The 25,168-nt window shown below is 35.2% G+C and overlaps 5 protein-coding genes across 30 annotated transcripts; 2 read left to right on the top strand and 3 right to left on the bottom strand.

Moving 5' to 3' along the window:
* Positions 1 to 616: 616 nt before the first annotated feature.
* Positions 617 to 3,066, bottom strand: LOC106427760 (protein RETICULATA, chloroplastic). The gene is made up of 8 exons (XM_013868482.3): positions 2,861 to 3,066; positions 2,040 to 2,717; positions 1,857 to 1,955; positions 1,547 to 1,767; positions 1,384 to 1,453; positions 1,228 to 1,307; positions 1,077 to 1,141; positions 617 to 993 (listed from the first exon to the last, which is right to left on the bottom strand). Exons 2-8 carry the CDS (start codon positions 2,568 to 2,570, stop codon positions 800 to 802), a joined length of 1,260 nt encoding a protein of 419 aa, XP_013723936.1. The 5' UTR covers positions 2,571 to 2,717; positions 2,861 to 3,066; the 3' UTR covers positions 617 to 799.
* A 223-nt stretch (positions 3,067 to 3,289) lies between these two features.
* On the bottom strand, positions 3,290 to 7,284 carry LOC106427759 (serine/threonine-protein kinase ATG1c). Of its 4 annotated transcripts, none has more exons than XM_013868478.3 (13): positions 6,807 to 7,284; positions 6,583 to 6,700; positions 6,449 to 6,507; positions 6,142 to 6,206; positions 5,823 to 5,916; positions 5,674 to 5,754; positions 5,480 to 5,588; positions 5,241 to 5,313; positions 4,803 to 5,164; positions 4,377 to 4,723; positions 4,018 to 4,294; positions 3,853 to 3,923; positions 3,290 to 3,738 (listed from the first exon to the last, which is right to left on the bottom strand). In XM_013868478.3, exons 1-13 carry the CDS (start codon positions 7,050 to 7,052, stop codon positions 3,478 to 3,480), a joined length of 2,163 nt encoding a protein of 720 aa, XP_013723932.1. In that variant the 5' UTR covers positions 7,053 to 7,284; the 3' UTR covers positions 3,290 to 3,477. The 4 variants fall into 4 exon arrangements, with proteins under 4 accessions (XP_013723932.1, XP_013723931.1, XP_022554788.1 ...); XM_013868477.3 differs by having other exon boundaries at positions 4,377 to 4,726; positions 6,807 to 7,281; XM_022699067.2 differs by lacking the exons at positions 6,449 to 6,507; positions 6,583 to 6,700; positions 6,807 to 7,284 and having other exon boundaries at positions 4,377 to 4,726; positions 6,022 to 6,206.
* A 3,978-nt stretch (positions 7,285 to 11,262) lies between these two features.
* On the top strand, positions 11,263 to 13,027 carry LOC125584280. Its single transcript, XM_048752549.1, has one exon. The coding sequence runs from the start codon at positions 12,235 to 12,237 to the stop codon at positions 12,985 to 12,987; it is 753 nt and encodes a 250-aa protein (XP_048608506.1). The 5' UTR covers positions 11,263 to 12,234; the 3' UTR covers positions 12,988 to 13,027.
* A 194-nt stretch (positions 13,028 to 13,221) lies between these two features.
* On the top strand, positions 13,222 to 13,923 carry BNAC03G72070D. Its single transcript, XM_013868441.1, has one exon. The coding sequence runs from the start codon at positions 13,222 to 13,224 to the stop codon at positions 13,921 to 13,923; it is 702 nt and encodes a 233-aa protein (XP_013723895.1).
* A 907-nt stretch (positions 13,924 to 14,830) lies between these two features.
* Positions 14,831 to 24,789, bottom strand: LOC106427725 (NADPH-dependent aldo-keto reductase, chloroplastic-like). 23 transcript variants are annotated; one of them, XM_022699064.2, is made up of 13 exons: positions 24,238 to 24,488; positions 23,604 to 23,737; positions 23,034 to 23,239; positions 22,826 to 22,942; positions 22,683 to 22,737; positions 21,825 to 22,390; positions 17,840 to 17,916; positions 17,660 to 17,747; positions 17,119 to 17,394; positions 16,832 to 17,034; positions 16,106 to 16,230; positions 15,171 to 15,952; positions 14,831 to 15,081 (listed from the first exon to the last, which is right to left on the bottom strand). In XM_022699064.2, exons 6-12 carry the CDS (start codon positions 21,864 to 21,866, stop codon positions 15,933 to 15,935), a joined length of 831 nt encoding a protein of 276 aa, XP_022554785.1. In that variant the 5' UTR covers positions 21,867 to 22,390; positions 22,683 to 22,737; positions 22,826 to 22,942; positions 23,034 to 23,239; positions 23,604 to 23,737; positions 24,238 to 24,488; the 3' UTR covers positions 14,831 to 15,081; positions 15,171 to 15,932. The 23 variants fall into 23 exon arrangements, 22 of the variants coding, with proteins under 22 accessions (XP_022554785.1, XP_022554786.1, XP_048608502.1 ...); XM_022699065.2 differs by having other exon boundaries at positions 21,825 to 22,180; XM_048752545.1 differs by having other exon boundaries at positions 22,826 to 23,239.
* Positions 24,790 to 25,168: the final 379 nt, after the last annotated feature.

The following is a 25,168-nucleotide window of genomic DNA, read 5'->3' as shown; positions in this document are numbered from 1 at the left end:
ATAATAATTCATATATTACATTTAATATTGATATTTCTTTTTGGTAAACTTTTTTTAAATATGGTAATAGCTCATACATCATCTATAAGATAAATATATTCATATCGAAATATTATTATTTTTGTATAATTATCCAATTTGTATTACTAAAGCTTTCAAAAATTCCTACAATTTTTTAAAATTTTAAATATCTAATCGTAAGATCATTAGTTTTTTATATACCTACAAATTTTATAAATATTGTTTAGGCTAAATTTTTGATAATTATACAATTTTATATCATTTTTATTAGTTTTATACAAATTGATTTAATATATATCAAATATATATTAAATATTAGTAAGAAAATAGTAAAATATTTAATATTTAATAAAATTTATTTTTAAATATAAATTAGATTAAAAAATTATTTAGGAAAACACCTAGTAGACCGTTAAAAACATAATACATGCTTAAGCCAGGAAGACCCATCAAAGCCACTGCAACAATCTTCCAAGACTAGTTTACAAGAAAAACAATCTTACAAGACTTCATGCTTCTTATTTTGTTAAAGTTTCTTTGCTCTGTTTGTGTTGTATAACACTTTTAATGCTTTGATCATTCCTATATGGTAAGATGTGTTTCTAACCATTTTATTCATTACTTTTACATCTCAAGTAGCGCCTAGCAAATTCTGTAATATTGGAAATAACAACAGAAATGTGTAGTAAAACCACATCTCAAAATCAAACCGAGTGGCCTACATCAATATATAGCTTTCATAAAGCTAGACATACATCAAGAAGCGCTAGTGCCTTCTTCACTGACAACCGCTCAGTCTTGCCCAGTCCACAAACTGCATCCCTCCGTAGATGTTATTAGCAAACCTTACACCAACAGTAAATGCCAAAGCCGCAGGAGGCACTTTCTTGGCGAAAGGAGATGCTTCAACCACTCTCTCTAGACCATTGATGATCTGATAACGTGTGTTCGATGAAACACTAAGGAACACACCTGCCATCAAGTTACCATTGTTATGGAGATGAATGAGTAAATAAAGTGAAGGCAAGAAAAGCTTAAGATACGTATGTATATACCCCAGAGAGCTGCACTCTTGACGAGTGGTGGTACTGGAATGTCTTCTTCTGATTTGTTTATGCTTCTGAGGATGTCCACACAAATAAAACGTAAGTCACATCCAAAAACTATGCGACTCTAATTGAGTTCAAGTGGAAAGAGATGTGTTACCGTTTAGCAGTCATGATCAGATTAGCAATGCCTTGGCCTACAATGCCGCATCCAAATCCAACCGCACCATACATTATTCCCTGAACAAACATTTGATCAGCCAACAGCTAGAAACTTTATGGAGCGATTGAGACAGAGACTGTGAAGTCTAATTACCTTGTAGAAGTATGTAGCGAGTCTCTGTTGAGCTGAAAAGCTACACCCTGGTCTTTCAGCTTCAAACACGCTGAGAATCAGTTCAACATCCTCAAAACTTTATTAACTGAGTTTGCAATATGAGAACTGAGTATGTTTCTAGAAAGGAGGGAAAGTTTTTTACCTGCTTGGAAGCGCATTATAGGCATTAAGCATGCGTCCTAAGGAGCCAGTAGATGCTGATGGTTGACCAAAACGGACAAAAGGGGCCAACATACCGACAAGAGCGACGTTAACCACAACTCCAACAAGAAGATCAGCAACATACAACTCAAACTCTGCCCAGAAGTCTTTCCCTCTCTTTTGAACTTCAGCAACAGTGGCACAACAAGAGTCAATGACTATCTGAAAATTGGCAAATATCAAATGCTTACATGAGACACTGCAAGTAAAGTGTTACATAAATCCAAAAATGAAGTTCTTTGCTCACCAACCTCGGTCCCTATTTTGAAGAGGAAAGATGGATCAGCCAACATTCTGTTTCGAAGCATAGACCATGATCTTATAGCAAACCCAAGCACCCCAGGTGAGCTCTAAAATCAGAGAAACCAAAGCTCAAAACAGGCTCTTTAAAAACTGTTGATTCCAGAAAGAAAGAAAGAAAAGAATGTAGCTACCTGCAAATCCAAGTACCTAAGTAGAAGCAAATTGCGGATGCCAAAGGTCTTAGCAGCCTCCAACATATCAGATGGAAGCGTGGCTCCTCTAGCTTCCGTCTCTCTCATAACCTCTTCAAATTTCAAAACGGGTCCAAACTCCTTTTCCTCGTAGTCTTCTTCGCCATCACCTCCTCCTCCACCGTTATTAAACCCACCATTACCATCACCACCGTTAAACCCATCTCCAACATTACCATCACTTTCAAACTTCTCCGTTTCATCAGTTCCCAAGTTTCTTACATTGTCGCCTTTCCCTAAGTTGACATCACTTTCTACTTCTACTACAGATTGCCGCTCAATGGGAGACTGAGACATGTTAACCACCAAAAGCCTCGATCTTTGCGTACCCTTAATCCGCAAATCAGCTACTTTCATTTCCTTAACCAAGTCTCCAAACACAAAGTCTCGATTACAAATCCTCAACGAGGAGATGTCATTACGACATTTAACAACACTGGAGAGCTGAAAATTCATTGCACATCCTGACATTTCCTCAGACAATTCGACAAATACCAACACTACACTCAAATCCAAAGGAGGAGAGTAAACGAGAGTACGAGACTGATGATGATAAGTCAGCTAAGAAGCGATCCCAAACTAAAGAACGACCATTCAAAGATTCTTTCAGACAAGCTTCTGCAATAAACAAAACCCAATACGTATCAAGCATAGAAGCTTTGTTCTTTTTCTTACAAAACCGAGATAATGAGAGGAAAAGAAGAGACCAAACATATAAAGCTTGAAACTTTCATCGATGAGGATGAGGATGAGACCCTTACCTTGTATCTAGCCAGAAACAGGAGAAATGGACCCTGCGAAGGTGAAGAGACACAGAGAGAGAGTGTGATTAGGGCCACTGGCGCTTATTTTCTTCGGCTTCAAAGAATGAATTTACTTCGCTTCAAGCCCCTTGCACGTGCGGAAACTTCTAAACACACGTGTGGAACCTACTTAAAAGAGATACAAGAGAATCAAGAATGTAAGAACAAAAGGTACGAGATAAGAAAGTAAGAATAAGCTACTTTGAATGATTCACTTGGCATATGTGAGTGTGTGGCCTCTACATTGTAGTTTTTCTTTGCTGCACTTAAAATAACAATTTCAACTTGTCATGAAAAGCTTGTTTCAAAGGGCCAAACATGAAAGTTGGATACATAAAAGGTGTATAAAATTCATCAAAAAACGTATACATAATTCTACTTAAGAAATAAACCAAGGGATTAAGATCAAATATAGAACAAAGAACATGTTACAACAACCATCACAACTCACACATCATATCCACCAAAGTCCCCCTCCACATCCCCAAAAGAATAAGAATACATGATTTTGCTGTACATATACAATACATTTTTCTCTTTAGAAAAAAACAGAACAAGAAACAGGAGAAACCAATCTATGATTGTTTGTTCATCATTGCAGATGATGATGATCCTTGCATATGAGAGCCTGAGCTTCTCCTATGCGACTGCATATGTTTTAATCTTCTGCTGAGGATATCTATATATTTTCTGAGACGGTATCTGTCTGAGTTTGTGAGAGACAATGGCGGGTTCAGAATCAGCATTGGTGCTTCCACTAGAAGGAATACCATCAAACGCACCGCTTTTGAGTACTGGTTTCCAGCCTTCTCTATCTCTCCCATAACCTCCTTAACCTTCAGAACAAAGCCACAGCCACCATGAGAATGAACATACACTGATTGATTGTTTTATTCTTTATATTTGAATTGCTAATCAAGCTTTTTGGGGAAAGGCAAAATAAAACTTACTCCCCCAAGTTTTCCAAGATCAAGGGCTGCTTCAAAGATAGTCTCCATTGCATCAGGCATCATTGCATTTCCTACAACCAAGTAGGTGAAAAACTTTTTAGGATCTTGACAACTACAAAAGCAGAGCAGAAGCGTTTTCATTTTTTACAAAGGGAAAAACAATACCAGGTTCGATACTCTTGGCAAGTTCTTCAGCAAGCTCAATCTCCCGGATAAACTGACTCTGAATCTGAGAGGATATCTCCTCAGATCCATCATGGCTGAGATCAGTGATATGCTCGTTTTTTAGGCTGCTACTTTCTCTTGGTTTGTAAATATCTTGGCCTGGGCTTCCTTCCAAACCTGAGATTGCCTGAGTATGGCATATGTGCAGTGCCTGTTTCCAAATTGCCAGAATCGCCAACTGGATCGAGAATGCTTCTAGGTATTTGTCAGATTTGATCTGTGCAAACAAAAAAAGCATTAAAAGAAACTCAGAAACTCACGAGGCCATGGTGATAATAGACAGTGTGAAGTTTGGTTACCCTTTCATGAACTAGTTCTGCAATTGTTGCTGCACATTTTTTCAGGGAAGTGATCCTAGTCAAGCTGTTAGTTGATGGCTGTTCAAAAGCATCCCCGAGATCCAGCGACCCATGAGAAGTGCTCTGACTGTCCAGGCTTCCAAAACGGCCAACGTTGTTGCCAGTAGCACCAATTATTGGCATAGGAGCCGTTGAACTTATGCTTCTATTAGTTAACTCTACAGGAGGAGACTGAGACTTGAATGGGAAATTATAAGCCTTTGAAGAACTCGAAGAAGATGATGGCAAATCCACTGGTGGTCCAGATACGAGAACGAAGTCTTGATCCATTGAGTCTTGAGAATCATCTACTGCAGAACTGACATATGTGAGAAACCAAAACAAGAAACCTTTGCTATTTTAATAGGGCCTAGCAAATAGAAATACCTCTTCCTTTAGGAATGAGTGGTCTCGAATGAGTCAGTCTTGTAGGTTCACCATGGTTTCTCCTATCAGAATTTATGTGTGTTTCATTTCTAAATCTATTGTTATCCACTCCCTGGTTGATTCTATAGTTCAAAGGACTAGATTCCATTTCCTCTCTCTCAACTCTAGCATCAATGTTAAATCCAGAGGACGACTTCATCGAGGAGGTCCTTTTCAAATGTGAAGGGCTCCCCTCAGGTCCACTGGAATCATCATCTAGGAGGAAGGGTAAACAGTCTTCTTGAGAACTTTCTTCCATGTTTCTCGACGGACTGCTTCCAGAAGAAAGAAAACCGTCCATTGTCCTTGAGCCCAATCTACTCCTGTAGGAGAGATAATCTCATCAGCTACAAATATTTGCATATAAAGAGAGAGAGAGAAAAAGGCGGTCACATCTACCTTGAGAAATCATATGATTGCCTGTCCGAAAGAAAAGGGTGATTAAAGAACTCTTCAAATGTCAAACGTTCCACTGTAAAAGACAAGAGATTCAAGAATGTACTGTAATCGCATTGGATACAAAGAGAGTAGGACCATAAGCTCTTTTACTCTTTACTAATAAGACATGTGAGGTAGGAGATGAATAGAGCTTATTATATGGGTCTCATGCAAAAGATAGAAAGTAGTCTGATGCTGACCAGGATCAATGCGCAGTAACTTCTGACATAGATCTATACAGTCCAAACTTAAATCTCTACAGTCCGCTGGAAATTGTAATCCAGTTGATCTCAAAATGTTTTGGAGCAACTGTGAACAAAAGATCGTTTTAGGCACACCAGAAGACAAAACATTTACGTAGAAATCTGTAAGAGACAGAGAATGCAAAAAAAACCTGAATCTGGCTGTTTCCTGTAAAAGGGGTTGTGCCTGTCACAAGTTGAAATAAGATAGCACCAACACTCCAGAGATCTGCCTGTGTTTAAAGATATATTGTAAAAGAGAGAAAGGTCTAGATAGCTTTGTAAGAGAAAGGTCTCTCACCTTTGCATCATACTTCTGAAGTTGCATAATCTCTGGGGCCATGTACAATGGTGAACCGCATAATGTTTCTGCAAGTCTCCTTGGTTGCAACGATCTGCATTAAGGAAAGTGCGAATGTTTCAAATGTAAACTAAAAAGCCCTGAAGAGTTGGGGACAATATGCGTACATCCCTAAGAAGTAAGAAAAGAATGAATTTACCTAGGCTAGAACTCGACAATATACATTCAAAAGCAGCTCGAGCCCATTCGAAACCTTCTCTAATTGACACATATTACACAACTCTTTGATCTTAGTAACAGGGAGAGCTGATTACAATACCTTGCAAATCCAAAATCAGCAATCTTCAGATTTGCACCGTTTCCATCTGTGGATAGAAGAAGATTCTGCTTCAAGAAGGAAAGATTCTTAGCACTTATTAATTTCAACAAAGGTGAAATCTCTACTTGGACAAAGAAACATAATCCACTGATTAAGCAGCGAACATGTTTTATTTGAAACTAACAGAACAACTCTTTCAAAGTTCAATCAACACTGAGGTCACATAACACACTAATCTAATTAACAACAGCAACCAAAAACACATTCTGCACAAAAGATCACTGAAATGAATGAGAATCAAACACACCTGAGGCTTTAAATCACGGTGAATAATATTATTGTCACGAAGAACTTGTAACCCAGCGGCTGTTACATAGAAAGTCGTTAAGAACATTGTTAACAACAAAACAAAACAGAGAGAGTACACGCCCTAGAGTTTACCTAACTGCAACATGAAATGCTTAGCAGTAGCTTCAGGAACACTTCCATGACTCTGAATATACACAGACAAATCACCTCCTCTACAATACTCCAACACCAAATGTACATTCCCAGGTGACTACACAACACATTCAAACAAAGGGTCAATCTCAAGGAACTAAAACACAACAGCAAGAAGCATAAAGGATCGAACTTTGGATGTTTTAAAGGACCAACCAACCAACCTCGATCATGTCGATCAAACGGATGATGTTGGGGTGATTGATCCTCCTCAGGATATAAATCTCAGACATGAGACTCTCCTGCAGCTTCTTGTTAAGCCTCCCCATAGCGATCTCCTTGATTGCGACGTGGGTCCCGTGAACACGGTGCCTCGCTTCGGAGACTACAGAGAACGAACCCGACCCGATTTGCCGACCAACCAAGTAGTCGCCGACAACGCGCCCGCTCCTCGCCGTGGACTGGGACATTTTTTTTTACTACGACGACGGCGCCGAGAATCTAGAGAGGATCGTGTGACGGAGAATTTTCAGGTTGGAATTAAGGTGGAGACAAGCTGCGGTTTGATTGAATTGAATCTTCTTTTTTTTTTGGAGGTTTGTGATCCAGGCGGGTTGAATAGGATCCGATTGGGCGTGTTTGGATTAATCAGGAGAGAGAGAGAGAGAGAGATGGAAATTAAATGTAAGTTTATTCTTAGGAATCTTCGTGGAGTGTCGTTTATCTGTTTTATTTATGATATTTATGATAAGATCGGGGTAATTACTTTAATTATTGATTAGTGTTATTGTTGGCTTATACTACTAGTTTTGGATTTATGTGAGGATTTGGATGTGTACTGAATTTTGTTAAAATGTTGGTTGATTATTTGTAGGTTTAACAGGGGGTGCTGATTTGAGGGCCATGGAGGAATTTGGAGTTCTGGTGGCGGTGGTGATTAGGGGTGGAGGCACTTTACCCGATACTCGAAGCCGCATCCAAACCCGATCCGAAAAACCCGAACTGAAGTAGCAAAATATCCGAACGGGTATTAAATTAGAAGAGATTGGATATCCGAACCCGAACGAGTAATATCCGAACCCGAATGGATATCCAAAGATAACCGAACATATATATACTTACCCTTATATTTCTAGTTTACATCTCTTTTTTTAAAAAAATATTTATATTGATGTTACACATACTTTAGATCATAAATAAATAAATATATATATATATATATATATATATATATTTATGGAGAAAATGATTTGATATTCATTTAAAATGCATGTCAAACTTTTTGTTTAATATATTAACAAAAGTTACATTCAAAGTTTAATAACAATACCCAAATTAATATCTATTTGTTTTTAAAATACTATCTCCAAACCTATTGATCATTCGATCTATAAAAAATAAAAAAACCAGGTAAGCGAAATCCATATTTTTAAATACAAGAAACTTAAAAATGAAAATTTTAATTTTTTTCTTTTAAAATCTAAATATCCGAACCCGATTCAAAATAACCGAACCCGAACTAAAATACCCGAACCCGATCCGAAGTACAGAAATAACCGAACGGGTTCTCTATCCCTATACCGAAATATCCGAAAATCCGAATACCCGATCCGAACCCGAACGGGTATCCGAACGTCCACCCCCAGTGGTGATGATGGATGAGGTCTGTGTTAGTTTCTTATCATAATTTAGAAGTTTATGTTTGAGAAGCAAAAACAACCTTTTGTTAGAATTCATTTTCCAAGAAAATATTGTGATTTCCCTTGTTTTTTTTTAAGTCAAACTTTATTCTATCACTTAATCTTGAAATGGTCTGAATAATTATACTTGAATAAAACAGCCAATTAAACAATTTCTATGAAATTTTATTGTTGTTATATTTAAAAAGATCTTCAGTTCCATTTTATCTTCTTGAATATGATAAATCCTAAAATCTTGAAAAAAAAATTCAGTCTTTGTATCTCTTCCAATTTAGTTCAGAAATCCGGCCGTCCCTTTGGATCTCTTAACATCACTATCACGTTTTTACAGTATGTCCAAAATTGTTGACATTTTGAATTGTGCAATATGCTATCCATTGTCCGTCGTAACATTTCTAAATCTGTTCTTTTATGCCCATAAATTATATAAGTGATATATCTTTTTTGAACTAAAAAATGGTTAAACCCGGGTCTATTAAAGACACAGACCTAACTCCCGGATAGAAAGTGCAGCCCACGGATAGACTCTCTCCCGGGTATTCAAATGGGCTGAAATGCAATAGCTTATATCCGTATAAGTGATCAGGAAAATGTGACTTAGTTTCGCATAGTAGGTGGATCGAACTTGAAATGTGGTGACATCCCAAACTCTTCCCCTTACCACTTGACCACAAGCTCCCGGTCAGTATAAGTGATATATCTATCAAGTCATATCCGTCCACTTCCACTGAAAATCGATATATAGATCCAATATCCATTTACCAAACATATGTTCTCCAAGCATAAGGCTTGAGATGTTGTTTACAGTTGGTTGTACCAACTCTGCATTTGGTTTATTTGCTCTGAAGTTAGGGGTTAAGCCGATTTTTCTTTTTACATATCTTATCAGTTTAATCGGATTTCTATCGATCTTTCTAAATAGTTTATCATTTCTTTTTTTGCAGAGACACCAAATTATTCATAAACAAGGGTCTATATCTATCTCTGAATCTTCGGTACTATTCTTCCACCAAAAAAAATAATCCATGTCAGTGAATATGCTGGACACATGTAAAATATGAGGATGAAACGGTGTAACTGATAGAACCCACGCTTAAATCGTTGAAGGACATTCAAAGATCGCATGCGTAACATACTCGTGTAGTTCCCCACATTTAAAACAAATATTATCACATCGAATGTGACTGTGATTTCCAGTTTAATCTGTTTAAACTGTGATCATAAATATAAGTACATAAATATATTCCTGTAAAAAGGATTTCAGAAGATTTGTTGATTATTCATGTATATTATTTGTAGTTTTTGTGAAATTGATTTAATGTCTTATTTTAAAACACTGTTACCAAAATTGGTCATGAGTATTTAAGGATTAATAAAACTAATTTAGAAATATATAATCATATATTAATTTGAATAAATTTAAGAATCCAAAGCTTAATGTTTCACTTTTGTACCAAAAACTTGTAGTGACCAAATCTTGTTATCTTTCTTCATATAACATAATAATGTTTATAAATATTTAAATCGTAACATTACATACAGTAAAATGTTCAAAATGTTAACACTCAAGTTTTTTTCATAATCCATATTAAAAGGGATTTAAGTTAATAAAAATATTACATATCTGTCGTTATAATAATATAGTGTACTATTTATTTATCAAATTTTCACAAAAGTCTTTCACATTTAAAACAAAAAACAAAATTACTTAATATAATTTAAAATAAATATGACAATTAATGATATTAGATAATAAAAATTTGATAACAATGTATATATCCTCTATCATTAAAAAAATAATATTAAAATAAGAGCAATTATCTCAAATAGCAATTTTAAAATTTTTATCGCAAAAATAGCCTTCAAAAAAAGAAAATGACCAAAATATTCCATTTTAATTTTAAATTTTTTAATATTTATTTTTTATTTTTTAAAATTTAAAACTTTATCTCCAAAACCCAACCCCTTAACTCTAAACCCTAAGTCTAGATCAGTTAATCAGTTGTGTATGTGACGAGCTTAACAGTGAGTGGGAATAGTCGTGGTGATTCCGTCGCCGTTTCCGGCGTCGAAGGAAAGAAGAGAGAGACACGAGGACTTGGTCGTAACAGCAAATGGTGGTTGACGGCGGCGGAGTTAAGAAGCTTGAAGACGACGTGGTTTTGTTATTAGGTTTAGTTAGCAAATAGGTTTAGGTTTGAGTTTGGTTTACTTTTGGTTTATTTTTTTACATGTAAACCAGTTTTAGTTTATTAATAATTCAATTAAAAAAATTTAAAATATTTTTTTTTATTTTCCAATAGTGTAATAATAACAAAAAAACGATATTAAAGAATATTTAATTGCATACAAACAAACGCTATAGTATATGACTATAAGATAGCAGCGCGAAAAACTGTTATCTAATGTGCATGAGCTACTATGACGGACGATGATACAACGCTTCAAAAACCGCTATCGTATCCGTAAATAGCGTTATTCGTCCGCTAAGAAAAGCTTTTTTTCTTGTAGTGTATGGTAAAAATGCACTTTTACCATTTAATAAAATTTCTTTTGGTCATTTTTCTCATTAAAAGCTATTTTTGTGACAAAAACTTAAAAAAATGTTATCTTAAAGAATTTCTCTTAAAATAAACTAAACTATTACATCAACCATATAATAAAAATTTAGATGTTTATATATGTTATATTTTGAACTTTTAAAAATAAGTGTAATTTATTAAAACTGTTAAAAATTTCATATTAAAAATTATGTTGATCAATGGTTTAAACTTTTGTAATAAAATACAACTAATCATAAAACATATAATTGAGAAACTTCATTTAATAGATCTATATATTAAAATATAGTATATATCTATGTTAATATTTTAAAATTTTAATTATATAATATATAAAATAAATAAAAAATATTGTTTTGATTTATTTACCATACAAAATGATTATAAATAAATAAGAATATTTTTTTGATTCATGAGCTCGTTTCAATTTAATTATATATATAATAGTTATTTGCTTCTCAGTTATTCAATATATATATATATATATATATTTATAATTTATAAATAAACTTATAATAAATAATAATACATAAAATTAAGTTGTGTAAACTATGCTAATTCCACGCAAAGTGCATGAATCGTACCACTATCATAGTATTAATTAAATACTTTGGATGAATTGACAATGATCTTTAATGTCGCTGTTAAGATTAGTGGGAACTTAAATAAGAATTGATATGGTTTAGTTGCGTTATATCTATACGAAAGAGATCGAATCAAATATTGATTTAGTCATTTGTTCTAAAACGAAATTACCTGCTTTCAAATTAAATAGAAATGATTAAAAGAAATCATTTATATATTATCACATAGATAAAAACGTTACAAATATATACATTTTTGTTAGGAAAATAAAATAAATATGTTCTTTGGGTATCAAAAAGAAAACTCTTCATCATAACTTTCAAAATTACAAGCACATGGAAGATATAAGAACAACCATGGAGTAAAAGCTGATTCCCAAACAACAAATTTAGCTATGGTTTATGTCTTCGACTCAAAAAAGATTGTACACACATTGATTCTACACAAATCTCCTAGGTTTTTTTACATCAAACAACTCCTAAGATATAAAAATGCAAAAATAGTGGTTACATTGACCATAAATTAATATATGGTCACTATGGCCAGTCAAGTAGCCAAAGTCAACTACTACTCTACCACGATCTCAGAGTTTCTAACGACTGAGTTAGAATTAATATTCTTGGACAACTGAACAAAAGTTTATAAATTTGTAACCACAACTAAACAAAGACTATTATCTGTTTGATATTGTCTAAACAAAAATTTATACACAAGTAGTCTAACAACCAGATCTTTTTAAAGCACCTCGCATTCTCTCAAATCTAAACGATTCTCAAGAACAAGAACAAAAAAAAAAGAACTACGAGATGTCTTCGTTGAGGCCAGAACAGCATACAGTCCATCATTTCACCCATATTCATTCATTAACGAAGGTTGACGGATATGGCGAGTTCACATGCGGCGGTTGCAAAACTTTTGGCTTTGGGAAGACCTACCGTTGCTCCTGGTGCGACTACAATCTTCACGAACACTGCGCTACGTGCCCCCCTACTCTCTTCAGCTTCATGCACCCACAACACGAGCTCCAACTAGTCTTTAGAGGACCAGAGCAAACGCACCATGAAAAACGTATGTGCAACATCTGCGACGAACCAGCCGAAGGGCTCTTTTACCAATGCCATCCTTGTGGCTTCGACGTCCATCCACTCTGCACACAGCTGCCTCAGCACGTGAGACACGTGCCTCATGCCGCCCATCATTTAGAGCTGAGTCACTGGGGAGCGAGCAGCGCGTGCATGGTTTGCAGCGGTGCAATCAGGTCTTGGCGGTACAAGTGTGGCCCATGTGGGCTAGATGTTCACATGGAATGTGTTAATACGTCTGCAGCGTCAGTAGCAACAATTCAGCAGAGGTGTTATGGGCCACAACCGCATTATCACCCTTCTCAGTATTATCATCCTTATTACAATCATGGATATACAAACCATCAAGGTCAGGTTCAAGAGTCCACTCCGAGCATAGGAAGAAGAATGTTTGGCATTTTAATGGCTCTAACCGTTGGGGTTATCTGCAATATTGTCGCTGCGCCGGTCTCTGATGCCTTTACTGGCGGCTTCTGAAATGGCACGTCTCTTACATGCTGCCGTTATATATGCTTATTTTTATCTATTTCTTGTGTGGTTGCTTTTTTTTTCAATTTTTTTTTTTAAATATATTAAAAATGTAATAAACAAATTTAAAAAGCAAGTGTTATCACCACCACTTATAAGCAACATGAGATATAGCCAGAACATGATCCATCACACTGCAAAACCATTCAACGTACCATAAAAACGCCAAAACGGCAGGTGAGGATGTCTCAAGGAACACCAAAACGGCACACGATTAACCATTTCACGCATAATCATCCCTTGACCGAAGTCAACGTTGTTGGCACATACACGTGCAATGGTTGCAAACTGTACGGCGTAGGAAAGACCTACCGGTGCAACGAGTGCGACTATGATCTCCACGAATATTGCGCCACGTGTCTTCCAACCCTCAGAAACACATGGCACGGGCCTGATCATGAGCTCAACCTGATGAGCAGTCCAGCGCACATGACCGCGCGTGTGTGCTATGTTTGCCGAGTTTACATCCAAGGAATGTTCTACAAATGCAAGCACTGCAGTTTTGAATCTCACCCGCTTTGTACACACGGTCCAACGCATGCCTCATATCCAGATGCAACGCTGACAAGGCAGAGAAGCCTGCATGACCCTCATGCGGTGCAGCCACCGTGGTCGCCGCACCATTATAATCAAGGAAACCACTTTGGGTCATACCCTTATGGTGGTGGTTATCATCCTCAACATCAACATGAGCATCAAAGTCAACATCCGTACATGAACATGGATTCCCCAAAAGCGGATTCTAAGAAAGATTCAAGTAAGGGTAAGAAGAAAAAGGGAGGGATTTTGGAAGGCGTCCAGGCAGCAGCAGCTCTAACTGGTACCGTGGTAGCTCAATTCGTAGTTACGACGGTCGCGGAAGAATATATCTTCCATGAAGAATAATCTTCTTCTGATGATTTTGTTTCTCTCGTTGATGTGTCTTAATTTCGGTTTTGTTTTCCATTACATGCAAAAACATATGTGTTTGTCTCAGTTTTACATAATCCAGTGTTTGAAAATTGCGGTGTTATTAATTTGGATTCTGGTTGTAATACACTAAACTTAATATATTCTATACGTAAAGATCTCGACTACAACATCATATTAGTAAATCTAAGAATTCTAAAATGAACGATCTCTGTTAACCTATAACTGTAAAGGTACTTGAAATTCTCCAAGTTTAAAATAGTGTTATTCATTCACATGATAATATATAAACCGGGTATTTGCCTCAATAAGTTTTGCTTGATTTGCTTTCTTCTGATTCGCATTTGTTCATAGCAAGTAGATTTACAGAAAAAAAGAGAAGGATTAATGATTCTTATTTTTTCAATGTGAGAATAGTACCCTCTCAGAATTTCAATTTCGTGGCATACTGACGCATTCAATTTCTCATTTAGACAATTTAACTGTAAATATATATAATGCAATGTGAATGTAGGGGCTTGCACACACGGTCCAATAATGAGTGTACCGTATGAAGAATATTTTATTTACCTTTTCTGATCAAGGTTTTACTTCTTGGCGTGTCCTATCTTTTCGGTGTTGTTCTTCACTACATGCAGACATATATGTATGTGTCTCAGTTTCACATAGTCGCATGATTGCGCAAATCGCTGTCATTGACGTTATTTTTGGTTTTAATACAATAATGATTCAAATGTCGATATTTCATAACTCGTTTGGATTTTTTACCTCTTGAATGTAGGGTTTGATTGGTATTGCTTCACAAAGTCACAAGTCGCAGCCATTTGCAAAATATCACATTTTCGACTTTAGGTGACTATAATATCCATTGCAAAAAGAAAAATTAGATTAATTATATTTTTAATTAAGACTTCAAAAAGAAAATATATATGGTTGTAAGTTTATGTAGTGACATGTCTGTTCTGTAACATTCATGAATAAACTGACAAGTTCATCATACATAAAAACCTCTTATCATTTGACAAAACAAATAGATCATTTGAAATATCACATCTCGCCATCCCACAATTCTTCAAGAGACCTATAAGAGCCCAATGTCTCGTGAACAAAGAACGAAACATCCAATAATCTAGCCTGCATGTAATCCAAATACATAACACTCATTTTTAGATCAAACAGAGGTAGAACATAGCAACAAAGTTTACGTCTGGATTTACACGTACCTGTTCAATATCAGAAAACTTGGCAAACAAGTCATCGGGTATATATTGACCAGTCGAAAACATCTAAGAGCATATGCAATGGTGTTACTCTAATTAGAGTCCTTAGCATTATTAAAACATTAAATTTTTTTGGTGTTTTTTTTGAATAGTTAAGGACTTAATCAAAAGAATCAAGTCCATTGGTGTTACTTGAATTAGAGTCCTTAGCGTTTTGTATTCATGAAGTTCAAAAAAAAAGAGAGAGTTCATGTTTCATTGGTCAAGGAAAGAGCCAACTTTACTAGGAAATTAACTTTCAAAGAAAGAGCCAATGTTTAAGTACCGAAACTCAAAGTAATTGAAACATGATTTGATTACCAGCAGCAGCAGCCATTGTTCCAGAAGGAAGCAGAAACTACACAGAACCGAGTCCTTGGTGATGTGGTTTAAGATCAAACTTACACATCAACAAGACCAGGCATGATGACAGCTTCGCCATAGTCAATCACTTTCACTCGGCTCCTATGCTTCTTAAACCAATCTTCCTCCTTCACCACCGACACAATAACCCCTCCATTCACTTCCACTGCATCCGTAACGTTCCGACAGTTATTGGGATCCACGACATAAACTCAAAAGTATATTTTGTTTACTCAACCTAAGGCCTAATGGTGAAGCGAGCTCCTCTACAAGAATGTGAATTACGGGACTGTCCCATTACAAGTGACAAGAAGGGCAAGGAGCCATAAGAAAACATACTCGACTGTGAAGCTCCCAAACAATTTATTTGGCTGATGCAACTGCTGAAGGTTATATCAAAATAAAGACAACTTCATTAGCCTCTCAGATACATGAAACTTTACAAAGCAGTAAGACTAAACACTTTACAGCAATTATATGCAATGGGAAGAAGCAATCTCAACAAATTAAGGAATGGTAAAGTTAAAGACTCTTACTTGTCATGGTGAGATTCCAATCTGGTTGGATAAAAAGAAGCTTTGACTGCAACATGAGGACGACGAATCCCCCACTGAGCAGCAACACATGAGCTTCCAAATTGATAAGAGCCATTTCACTTCCCCTGCCAGAGACAAACAAGTCATTTAAAAAAAAAAAAAACCTTAGCAAAAATTCTAATTTCTTTAACAACCTAACTCCAAGGAACAACACATAAAAGATTCAAGCTTTTTCAAACACCTAATAAGATTTATGCAATTTCATTTCATGAGATTTTTGACCGATAACAGAATCCAGATAAAACAGAAAAAGAGCTTCACGTTCACCATAGAAAGGACAAAACTTTATGAAGAGAAAACAAAACAAGACCACATATGAAAATTTCAACCAAAGTCAGAGTACCCTCCTGCCAATTCAACGCACACAAAACACGATATCCCCAATAGCGTAGCTAAAAATCCTAAGGATTGAGTCATACGGGGAAAAAACGAAAAGGGAGAAGAGGATTTTTCGAAAAGGTTTCGATAAGGATCATGGTGGGAGATGATGGAGCGAGGAGAGATCGAGAGAGAGCGTGGGAGGAGAGATAGAGAGAGACACGTGTGTTAAGGATAGAGTCCTTCCAATCCCTCTTGAAGGATTGATCCCTAGCTAATTAAGCCAAAATAATAATATTATATTGAAATAATGCTAAGGATTAACTGTAAGGACTCATCTAAAATCACCGTTGCAGTTGCTCTAAGTTCTCTCTGATCCTTCCTTCATTGGTGCTTTTTAGAAGCACACTGTTACCCCTTTGTAGTCCCCAACGAAGCGCAACTTGAGCAGGAGACTTTCCAAGCTTCTCAGCAACAGTATTTAGTATAGGGTTCTTTAGAACGTCGCTCTTGAACCATGTTGTTCCTGGAGAACCCAATGGGAAGTATCCCTAGGAGGAATATTCAATAAAACATATTAAGTAAGACACAAGTATAGAGAATGTGCATGTATTGGTGAGATGAGTAATGCTTACACTGAGGTGAACTCCTTTGGATTTACAGAACTCTCGTAGCTTAGCTTGTCTCCAAGAAGGATGACATTCCACCTGATTAACAGCAGGAGGAACACGAGATAACTCCAGGATAGTTTCTAGTTTCTTGGTGGAGAAGTTGCTTACACCTATGGCTCGTGCCTTGCCCGAATCACAGAGTGCTTCCATTGCTTTCCATGTTCTAGGAATGTCTACAGGCAAAAGGTTCTCGGGATCAAGTCCAACAGAACCCTTCTTCATCCGTACAGGCCAGTGCATCTTCAAGAAGTTCATAAATACATTTTACGGACTAATCTTTCATACATATTAGGTTTAAGCAAAATTATAAACAATTTTCAACACTTTCTTGAAGATTTATGTTATATAGGAATAGCACATCTGAATTTATATCAGATCTAAAGTAATATTTTAAATATATGGGCTAATTAATCTACTTATTACTAGTTGATTTTTAGTCGAACCCCCATGAGACTTAGTTCACATTTGATCACATAACATTTCCATTGAAATGATGCATGCTTACCAAATAGAGATCGACGTAGTCAAGCTGCAGATTCTGTAGAGTTCTGTTCAGCGCCATTGGCACATCTTGAGGGTCATGATCAGTACACCTTTAATGATAAACAAATTGAAAATGCAAGATTAGAGAGCTATGCTTTTTAATCACGGAATATTCATTAGATTACACTACATCAAAAGATACCAGAGTTTGGAGGTGATGAACAACTCCTCGCGTTTTACTACATCCTCTTCAAACAGTTTTTTCAAAGCTGCCCCAATCTGCATAGGAAAAGGAAGTTTCAGTATATTTCTTGGAGGCGCTACCAAATAGAAACATGGAAGCAACAAGCTTCAAGAAGGAAAACAATTAATAACGCAGATCCCTGACAAGCACAATACACATATTAATATTATGATTGTGCTCTTTGGAAAACAAATAAGCTTTGGAATATCATTAGAAAATAATAAGGTTTTGTAAAGTATTAACAAATGGGTAAGCAAATCAATTTTTCTTTGCTAAAAGATATTTAAAAGAACAAGGAAGAACATATGTAAAACCTAGCGTAAAAGGATGTTTTGATTGTTCCCAATGTTGAAGAATGTGTTTAGTTAAACAGTTTAAGGCACCTTAAGAGCATCTCCAGCCCAACCGCATAATTTACTGTAAAATGGAGCAAATTATGCAGTTATGAACAAACAAAAAATGCATTACTCCATATTTGGAGTAAAACTTTTTTTGTTTGTTCATAACTGCATAATTTACTCTATTTTGCAGTAAATTATGCAGTTGGGTTAGAGATGCTCTAAGGGGTTTTTAAGGGGTGTGGGCTCCACAGAAAACTAAAATCCATCATTTCCTCTTTTTCTGCAAAAGGCGAGTTTGATGGAGTTCTTCTAATGTTCGTGGACCCCACTAACACGTGGCGGCCCGCGATTGGTTAGTTTTTTTTATAAATCAGACAAAAAAAAAATTAAAACTTCTAATGAGTTCTTAGGGTTAAAGATGCTCTGAAGACCGCATGCTTGCTGTGTACTGTAGAGCGCTGGGACTAGAGACAAGCAGTTTAGATGTTTATATAATTTCTTTTGTCAAACAGATGTTTAAACATATATATTAGAACTTAGCATGATCTATAATAAAGTTTAAATAGGTCAAATACCTAAAATTTTAAATTTCAAGAGGAATAAACATTCAAAAGAAGAATAGTACTAACTAAACAAAAATTAATATGAAGTACCAAAATATTCATTAGACCTGAAAATTAGATATGTATCAATTCAAATTCATCTTTAGTCAACTAGTTATGTAATTATTTTTTGATGAAAAAGCTAAGTATGTAATTGTAAAATTAGATCACAGAACGTGTAACATAATTATACATACATAGCAGAAACTTAACGTATTTTACAAAAGCTGGTAGAAAATGTTAATTAAGATAGACTAGGCTCGGACCCGTGCGGATGCGCGGGTGTTATCTTAATTTATAATTTTAAGTTGCTTGTGTTTGTGTAAATTGTTCATATTCTGTTATCATTTGATATATAAATAAGTGATGTATTATATTATTTATGGATCAAGGATGAGATGGATCATTTGTATATATTGTTTATGAATGGTACAAATTAGTATGGTTATATAAATGATCACAATATATATATTTAAGAAAAAATATTGTTGGAAATTTAATTTAGATTTTTACAAATGAATATATATCACCATTTATTGTATATAACAAATATATTCACAATTACAGCATTCTTAAGGTTTTTTTAACCAGACCGCATACATTTTTTAATTTATTTTTATAATTCACATTTATCCTTCTCTTAATAGCAAACAAAAAAAATTCTTTTTTTGAAACAAATAATACTCTCATTTTGCTCAAAAAAATAATACTCTCATAATGGACCAAATGATATTAGGCTATTTTGTCTCAGATTATCCATTTCCATATTTAACTGCATGGCCCATTTTAAAGGTCAACTAATTAGCACATGAAAAAAAAATCAGTTAGCGTTACGTTAAAAAAAAATTGTCATCGACCAGAAACAAAGGAACAGTTAGGGGTTGTTTCATCCTTCACGATCCATCAGGAAATCATCTCTTGTTAAATCCTTTCACCAGTCACCAAAGGTGCTATACATTGTGAAATCGGTTGAAAAAGGTACGGATTCTTTTGATCTTTTGATGTTCTTGCTTAACCTATTCTCGCTTAAGATGTTAAAGCAAACAAAGCTGTTTGGATTGGATTGACGTTGTTATTATCTATGTGTCTGATGGGTTTCATATTGATAAAGAAGACCAACTGAATCAATTTACAGAAGAGGAAAACCAGAATCAAGAGTAAAGCAAAGGTTAAACTTTTTATTACTCTGTTCTGTATGAATAGTTTCGTTTTAGGTTATAGATTTTTTTTTTTGATTGGTTTTTTATTTTGAATATATTTCAGTTCTTCTAGTTATACTGTTAATATAATTTGATCGCCTGCTGACAGTTGTACTGAGTAATTGTTTTGGTAATATTTAGTGTGATATTTTAGTGAATCATTACTTTTGTTTTGTTTGTTCACTTTTACAGAGCTTGTATTGTTTCTCGTTGCATTAGGAACAAATTGTTTTGTGGTAGATCATAATTACCATGTTTATTCTGCTTTTACAGTTTTCTGAGTTGAAACAGTCTCATTTTAGGTTATTATCTTCAAGGAATATTTTTTGTTTCTTTGTATTGGTTTGCTTAAACAATGACATCGGCTAAGACCAACTCTAATGAATGACCACCAAAACTGGTATGTTGCTTCCATGAGTGAAGCAACTTAACCTGCACACGCCAACCATCTCTATAGGGCTTCACGTTTTTGACCAAGGTGAAGCTCTTGTAATCTTGTTTGAAGACATTTTTGTTTGGTTTAGTTGTGTAGATCTTAATGTCGATGTGCTCTATATATATATAGGTGTAGAGAAAATGCTTAGGGTTTTCGTAACTAATAAAAATCTCTGGTATGTTGTCAAAGAATATTCAATTTTACGTGATTGTAGGAGAAGACCTTGCCACTTTTATTAGCTAGTTATAAGTATTGGTTTTTTAGTTATCTTATCATGAAGAAATCATAAAGTGGATTTCCTAAATTTAAATCGACAATCTTTTTTGAAGCAGGAAAGGATGCTAAAGAATATTCCTCCTAAAAATTTGAATGAAGTTTCAGTTGTTCGAATATTTGAATGTTACCGTAAAATTTGTGGTTGTCAAACATTTGTTTTTATGAATATATTGGTATATCAGTCGACTAAACATATTTCATTTTTGTTTTGATTTCAAACAGTTGGATTGGAAAATAAACCAATTAAACCGATGTTAAAAATTAAGAGCAGTCGTCTTCTACCTATGCTGATACAGACAAAGGAATAAGCTTTTGATATAGGGAAAATAATTAAAAGAACTCGAGATCATTGGGACTTAATATTATGATGACTCAATATGAGATGAAATTTATGTTATGACCCACGAGAACTAAATGATATGATATATCATGTTCAAGAAACTTTTAAATTTGGCTTATGTTTACCAATCGAGAGATGCTTAGTTTGTGGGTAATGTTTGTAGTAAATAATGTTAATAAATCGTTTGTATGCAAGAGTAAGTGGTCAATGGTAAATATAGATTATTATTAAGTTAAATGTAATTATATAAGAGATATGGTTCACATGTTTAATTTAGTAATTAAGATAGATATAAATGTTTTTGATATTTTAATAGATGGACCTAGTAGACTTCAAAATAGTAGATAAAAATGATACTTCTCTTTTAATAGAGAAGATACACTAACATAGAACTAAGAGCAACTCCAATGGTGTTACCCACCATTAGAGTCCTTAGTAAGTAAAAATTAATTTTTTTTTTGAATAGTTAAGGACTCTAATCATAATTGTGAGTCCAATGGTGTTATCCACTTTGGAGTTCTTAGATTTTTTTATTTTTTTTTGAATTGAATCTTAGAAATCATAAATTAATAATTTTGTAAAACATTTAAATAATAAATTGTCATTTATTAAATGATTAAATGTAAACATACAAAATTAAACATCTTCATCATTACTAAATTTGTTCCAAATATTGTCAATCAAATCATTTTTTAATTGTTCATGTATACGCCTATCACGAACATGATTCCGTACGCCAAGCATATTACCGAGATTTGAAGGCATGTCGGTAGAATATGACATATCCACATGTGGACTCCTACTCGAGTCTACTTCTTCAAACGCAGGTGTATCAAACTGAGTATAGCCATCCCGTTTTGTCTCTTGTCCCACAAAATAGCCGGGTTTTTCACTATTGCAAATCGAGCTTGCAATACTCCAAAAGCACGTTCCACATCTTTTCTGGTTGCTTCTTGAACTTTAGCAAATAACTCGGCTTTAGGACCTTGAGGGAGTGAGATTGATTGGATAAATGTTGACCATTTCGGATATATGCCGTCGGTGAGGTAGTACGCCAAATCATACTGGTGTCCGTTGACCACGTATTGTACCCTTGGAGCTCGACCTTGTAAAATGTCATCAAAAACAGGAGACCGATCGAGGACGTTAATATCGTTTAAAGTACCTGGGGGACCAAAAAAAGCGTGTCATATCCAAAGATCTTGTGAAGCTACAGCCTCCAAGACAATGGTCGGCTTTCCTGATCCCCGTGTATATTGTCCTTTCCAAGCGGTTGGGCAATTTTTCCACTCCCAATGCATACAGTCGATGCTTCCTATCATCCCAGGAAAACCGCGTATCCCAGGAAAACCGCGTATCTCTCCAATTAGAGACAATTAAATGCAATTTTACTTTGCAAGATGCAGTTACGGTAAATTTAATGGTGGTTTAGTGTGCATTTATAACTACCAAGTTGGAAAGTACAAACTGCAAAGTAAATGTTTTCAAAGCATAGGAATCAAATCCGTTTTCAAACTACAAAGTTACCGATAGTCCTATCCGTTTCAATTCTAACTGCTAATTTTAAACTAGAGAGTTAAAGAAGACATGTAACTTTAAACACTAACCTCAGAGGACTCTCTCAAGGTCAGACACACGCCTAAGCAACATCCCCACATGGGCCTGAACAGACATCAGAGAAACAAAACAATAGGTTAAAATGACATACAAACAACTATCAAGTTTTGATTCTGTTAACATAGAAACTCACCTTTACTTCGTCGCATTCTCTGAGAAGCTTCTCATGCTCGTGAACCCTTATTTTGAGCCTCTCCACCTCTTGTTGCACACCCATAACCCATGGCTGCCTAAAATGCATCCCGTCATTCTGCCAAAGAAGAATAAACTTTGTCAAACAGCAATGGATCCAAAAAAAAAATATTTCAAACAGCAATTGATCAAACAGCAAGAGACATAACACTTCAAATCTCGAAGTCTTTGCAGATGAAGTATCTTTTCCCTGGGAGGTAGTCATATGTATCCTCTTCATCTACGGATTCCTTCGTGATTGATCCACAGGGGCACAATTTGGGAATCCCTTGTTGCGCATCTGCAACGAAATGGAGCATGTCGTAGTGTGCTTTGCGTGCCTTCATATCTCGCAGTTCTTCCTCCATTTCACAACCTGCGAGAAGAATTTTTTTTTAAGATTTACTGGATTGTAACCATTCAAAACAGATAACCTATTATAATCAAACTAGACGAATTTCATTCAAAAAACATGGAAGAAGAAATAATCAAACCCAGACGAAAACCCTTAATCAATTATCACCTCAATTCCGAACCTTTAATCGCGAAGAAAACACCAAACAAGTGAATCGAGAAGAAGAAAATAGCTAACCCAGACGAAAACCCTAATCCGATAAAATCCCCAATTCGATTAGAAACCCTAAATCTATTTAAACCCAACAATCGAACCCTAAAAACTGATGAAATAAACATGCATCCACTCCGGAATGAAAGAAATTGAACAAAGAGCTCGGATTTACCTTCAACAAAGACGCTCTCTTATCGCCTCTTGTATCCCCTTTCTTATTGCGTCTCGTGTTTTTTTTTCAGTTGCTCGCGAAAGTGAATGATTTTTCTCACTCTTACGAAACACAACCCTTTTCCCGAACCAATCCTGTAGCGCCAGCACATCAAGGATTTGGTCCTTAGTTCCCTTAATTAAGGACTCATTCTTAACTTGCCGATTTTTTTTTAATATTATTATAATCCCTTTAGCTTAAGGATTTATGTTAAGGATTCACTTAACAGCCCGCGTTGCGGGTGGTCTAAGCTTGTCTAGATCAAGCATCTATGTACCTACCTCTTTTTTGTTGTCGTACATCTGAGCGCAATCAATATGACGATTGCCAACATGGGTTAAGATTACTTAATTATCTTCAGTTTCGAAGGTGATATAGAGACAAAAATAATATTTCTTCTAATAAGAAAAATATAGTATAATCCATTTTTATTTTAGAGTTTTTCTACTATAAAAAAAATAGAAATATTTCTTTTTAGGTGAAACAAAGTAGAAATATGTTGAAGATGGTCTTCGAATAAAACTCATTAATCACACCATAGCATGTAAGAAACTCGGGAGAAAATAACCATGAAACTAAATGAAAAGACACAAACCTTAACAGCGGTGGTGACAGCATCACCGACGACCCCAGGAGAGGCCTGCCATGTTCCAAGTCCCACCGATGGGATCTTAGCACCGGTATTTAGCTCAAAGACTTTGATTGGGTTAGCCATTATCAGAGATTTGGCGATTAAAGAGTTTAAGAGCTCTGGTTTTGGTTTGACGCACACAGCATTTGTCAAAGGATGAGACAGTGAAAGCACTGAAAGGTGGTGAGAGGGGAGATTTAAAGGGAAATTGAGTATTTTGGTAAATGTTTAGTATAACCAAGTCAGATATTGACAGTTTATTACGTGGGCGTGTCTTATCGTTCGATTAGATATCCTCTTTGATATCCCCACTGTGATCGTTTAAGTGACGTTTTTCCGTCCACACATTTATTTGGGCGGCCGTAATTCGTAATCGATGTTGAGCGAGCTGACTTCTAGTTACTGTTTCTTTCTTTTTCTCAAATACGAGAGACCATTATTCATTTACAAGGTTTCGATCTTTTACATATTTATTTATTCTATTACTTAAGTTAAAACTTAACTGGCTTCATTCATTTTCTACTATATATTTAAAAAATATTTTTTATTTATTTTTATTTCGTCCATATGGAAAAGAGAAAAATTAGATATCCATACATATCGTTAACCTTTGTGAATTTAAAATTTTAAAATATCCTCACTTTTAAAGTAAAAAAATCATAAAAATTAAATTTTCGAAATGAAAAAAACATATTTGAAATGAAATAAAACTAAATGTGAACACCATTTCACGAGTTTACTTCCGTGTTGAACTCTAGTTTTTTTTTCCTTATAGAGTAGCTCTAATTATCTTTTTTTGATCGTAATTGTTGTATTTCCTGTGTTATATCTAATATTTGAACAATATGAAACACATTGATATAAAACCTAATAACAAATCACACCATTTTTTTTT

This window comes from Brassica napus, chromosome C3, assembly GCF_020379485.1.
Source record: "Brassica napus cultivar Da-Ae chromosome C3, Da-Ae, whole genome shotgun sequence".
NCBI lineage: Eukaryota > Viridiplantae > Streptophyta > Magnoliopsida > Brassicales > Brassicaceae > Brassica > Brassica napus.
This window is presented reverse-complemented; position numbering and strand designations above follow the sequence as displayed.

What these genes read in the sequence shown, in the direction of transcription:
- LOC125584280 (XM_048752549.1), top strand. Translation starts at nt 12,235, where the DNA reads ATGTCTTCGTTGAGGCCAGAACAGCATACAGTCCATCATTTCACCCAT.
- LOC106427759 (XM_013868477.3), bottom strand. Translation starts at nt 7,052, where the DNA reads ATGTCCCAGTCCACGGCGAGGAGCGGGCGCGTTGTCGGCGACTACTTG. An exon ending in ACCGTGATTTAAAGCCTCAG is followed by an intron (nt 6,207 to 6,448) that starts GTGTGTTTGATT and finishes TTCTTGAAGCAG; the next exon opens with AATCTTCTTCTATCCACAGA. An exon ending in TTCAGAAGTATGATGCAAAG is followed by an intron (nt 5,755 to 5,822) that starts GTGAGAGACCTT and finishes CTTTAAACACAG; the next exon opens with GCAGATCTCTGGAGTGTTGG.
- BNAC03G72070D (XM_013868441.1), top strand. Translation starts at nt 13,222, where the DNA reads ATGTCTCAAGGAACACCAAAACGGCACACGATTAACCATTTCACGCAT.
- LOC106427725 (XM_048752534.1), bottom strand. Translation starts at nt 24,357, where the DNA reads ATGGCTAACCCAATCAAAGTCTTTGAGCTAAATACCGGTGCTAAGATC. An exon ending in ACTACGTCGATCTCTATTTG is followed by an intron (nt 17,395 to 17,659) that starts GTAAGCATGCAT and finishes AACTTCTTGAAG; the next exon opens with ATGCACTGGCCTGTACGGAT. An exon ending in TTGGAATCTCACCATGACAA is followed by an intron (nt 15,953 to 16,105) that starts GTAAGAGTCTTT and finishes TATAACCTTCAG; the next exon opens with CAGTTGCATCAGCCAAATAA.
- LOC106427760 (XM_013868482.3), bottom strand. Translation starts at nt 2,570, where the DNA reads ATGTCAGGATGTGCAATGAATTTTCAGCTCTCCAGTGTTGTTAAATGT. An exon ending in TTAGGTACTTGGATTTGCAG is followed by an intron (nt 1,956 to 2,039) that starts GTAGCTACATTC and finishes CTCTGATTTTAG; the next exon opens with AGCTCACCTGGGGTGCTTGG. An exon ending in CTGATCATGACTGCTAAACG is followed by an intron (nt 1,142 to 1,227) that starts GTAACACATCTC and finishes GGACATCCTCAG; the next exon opens with AAGCATAAACAAATCAGAAG.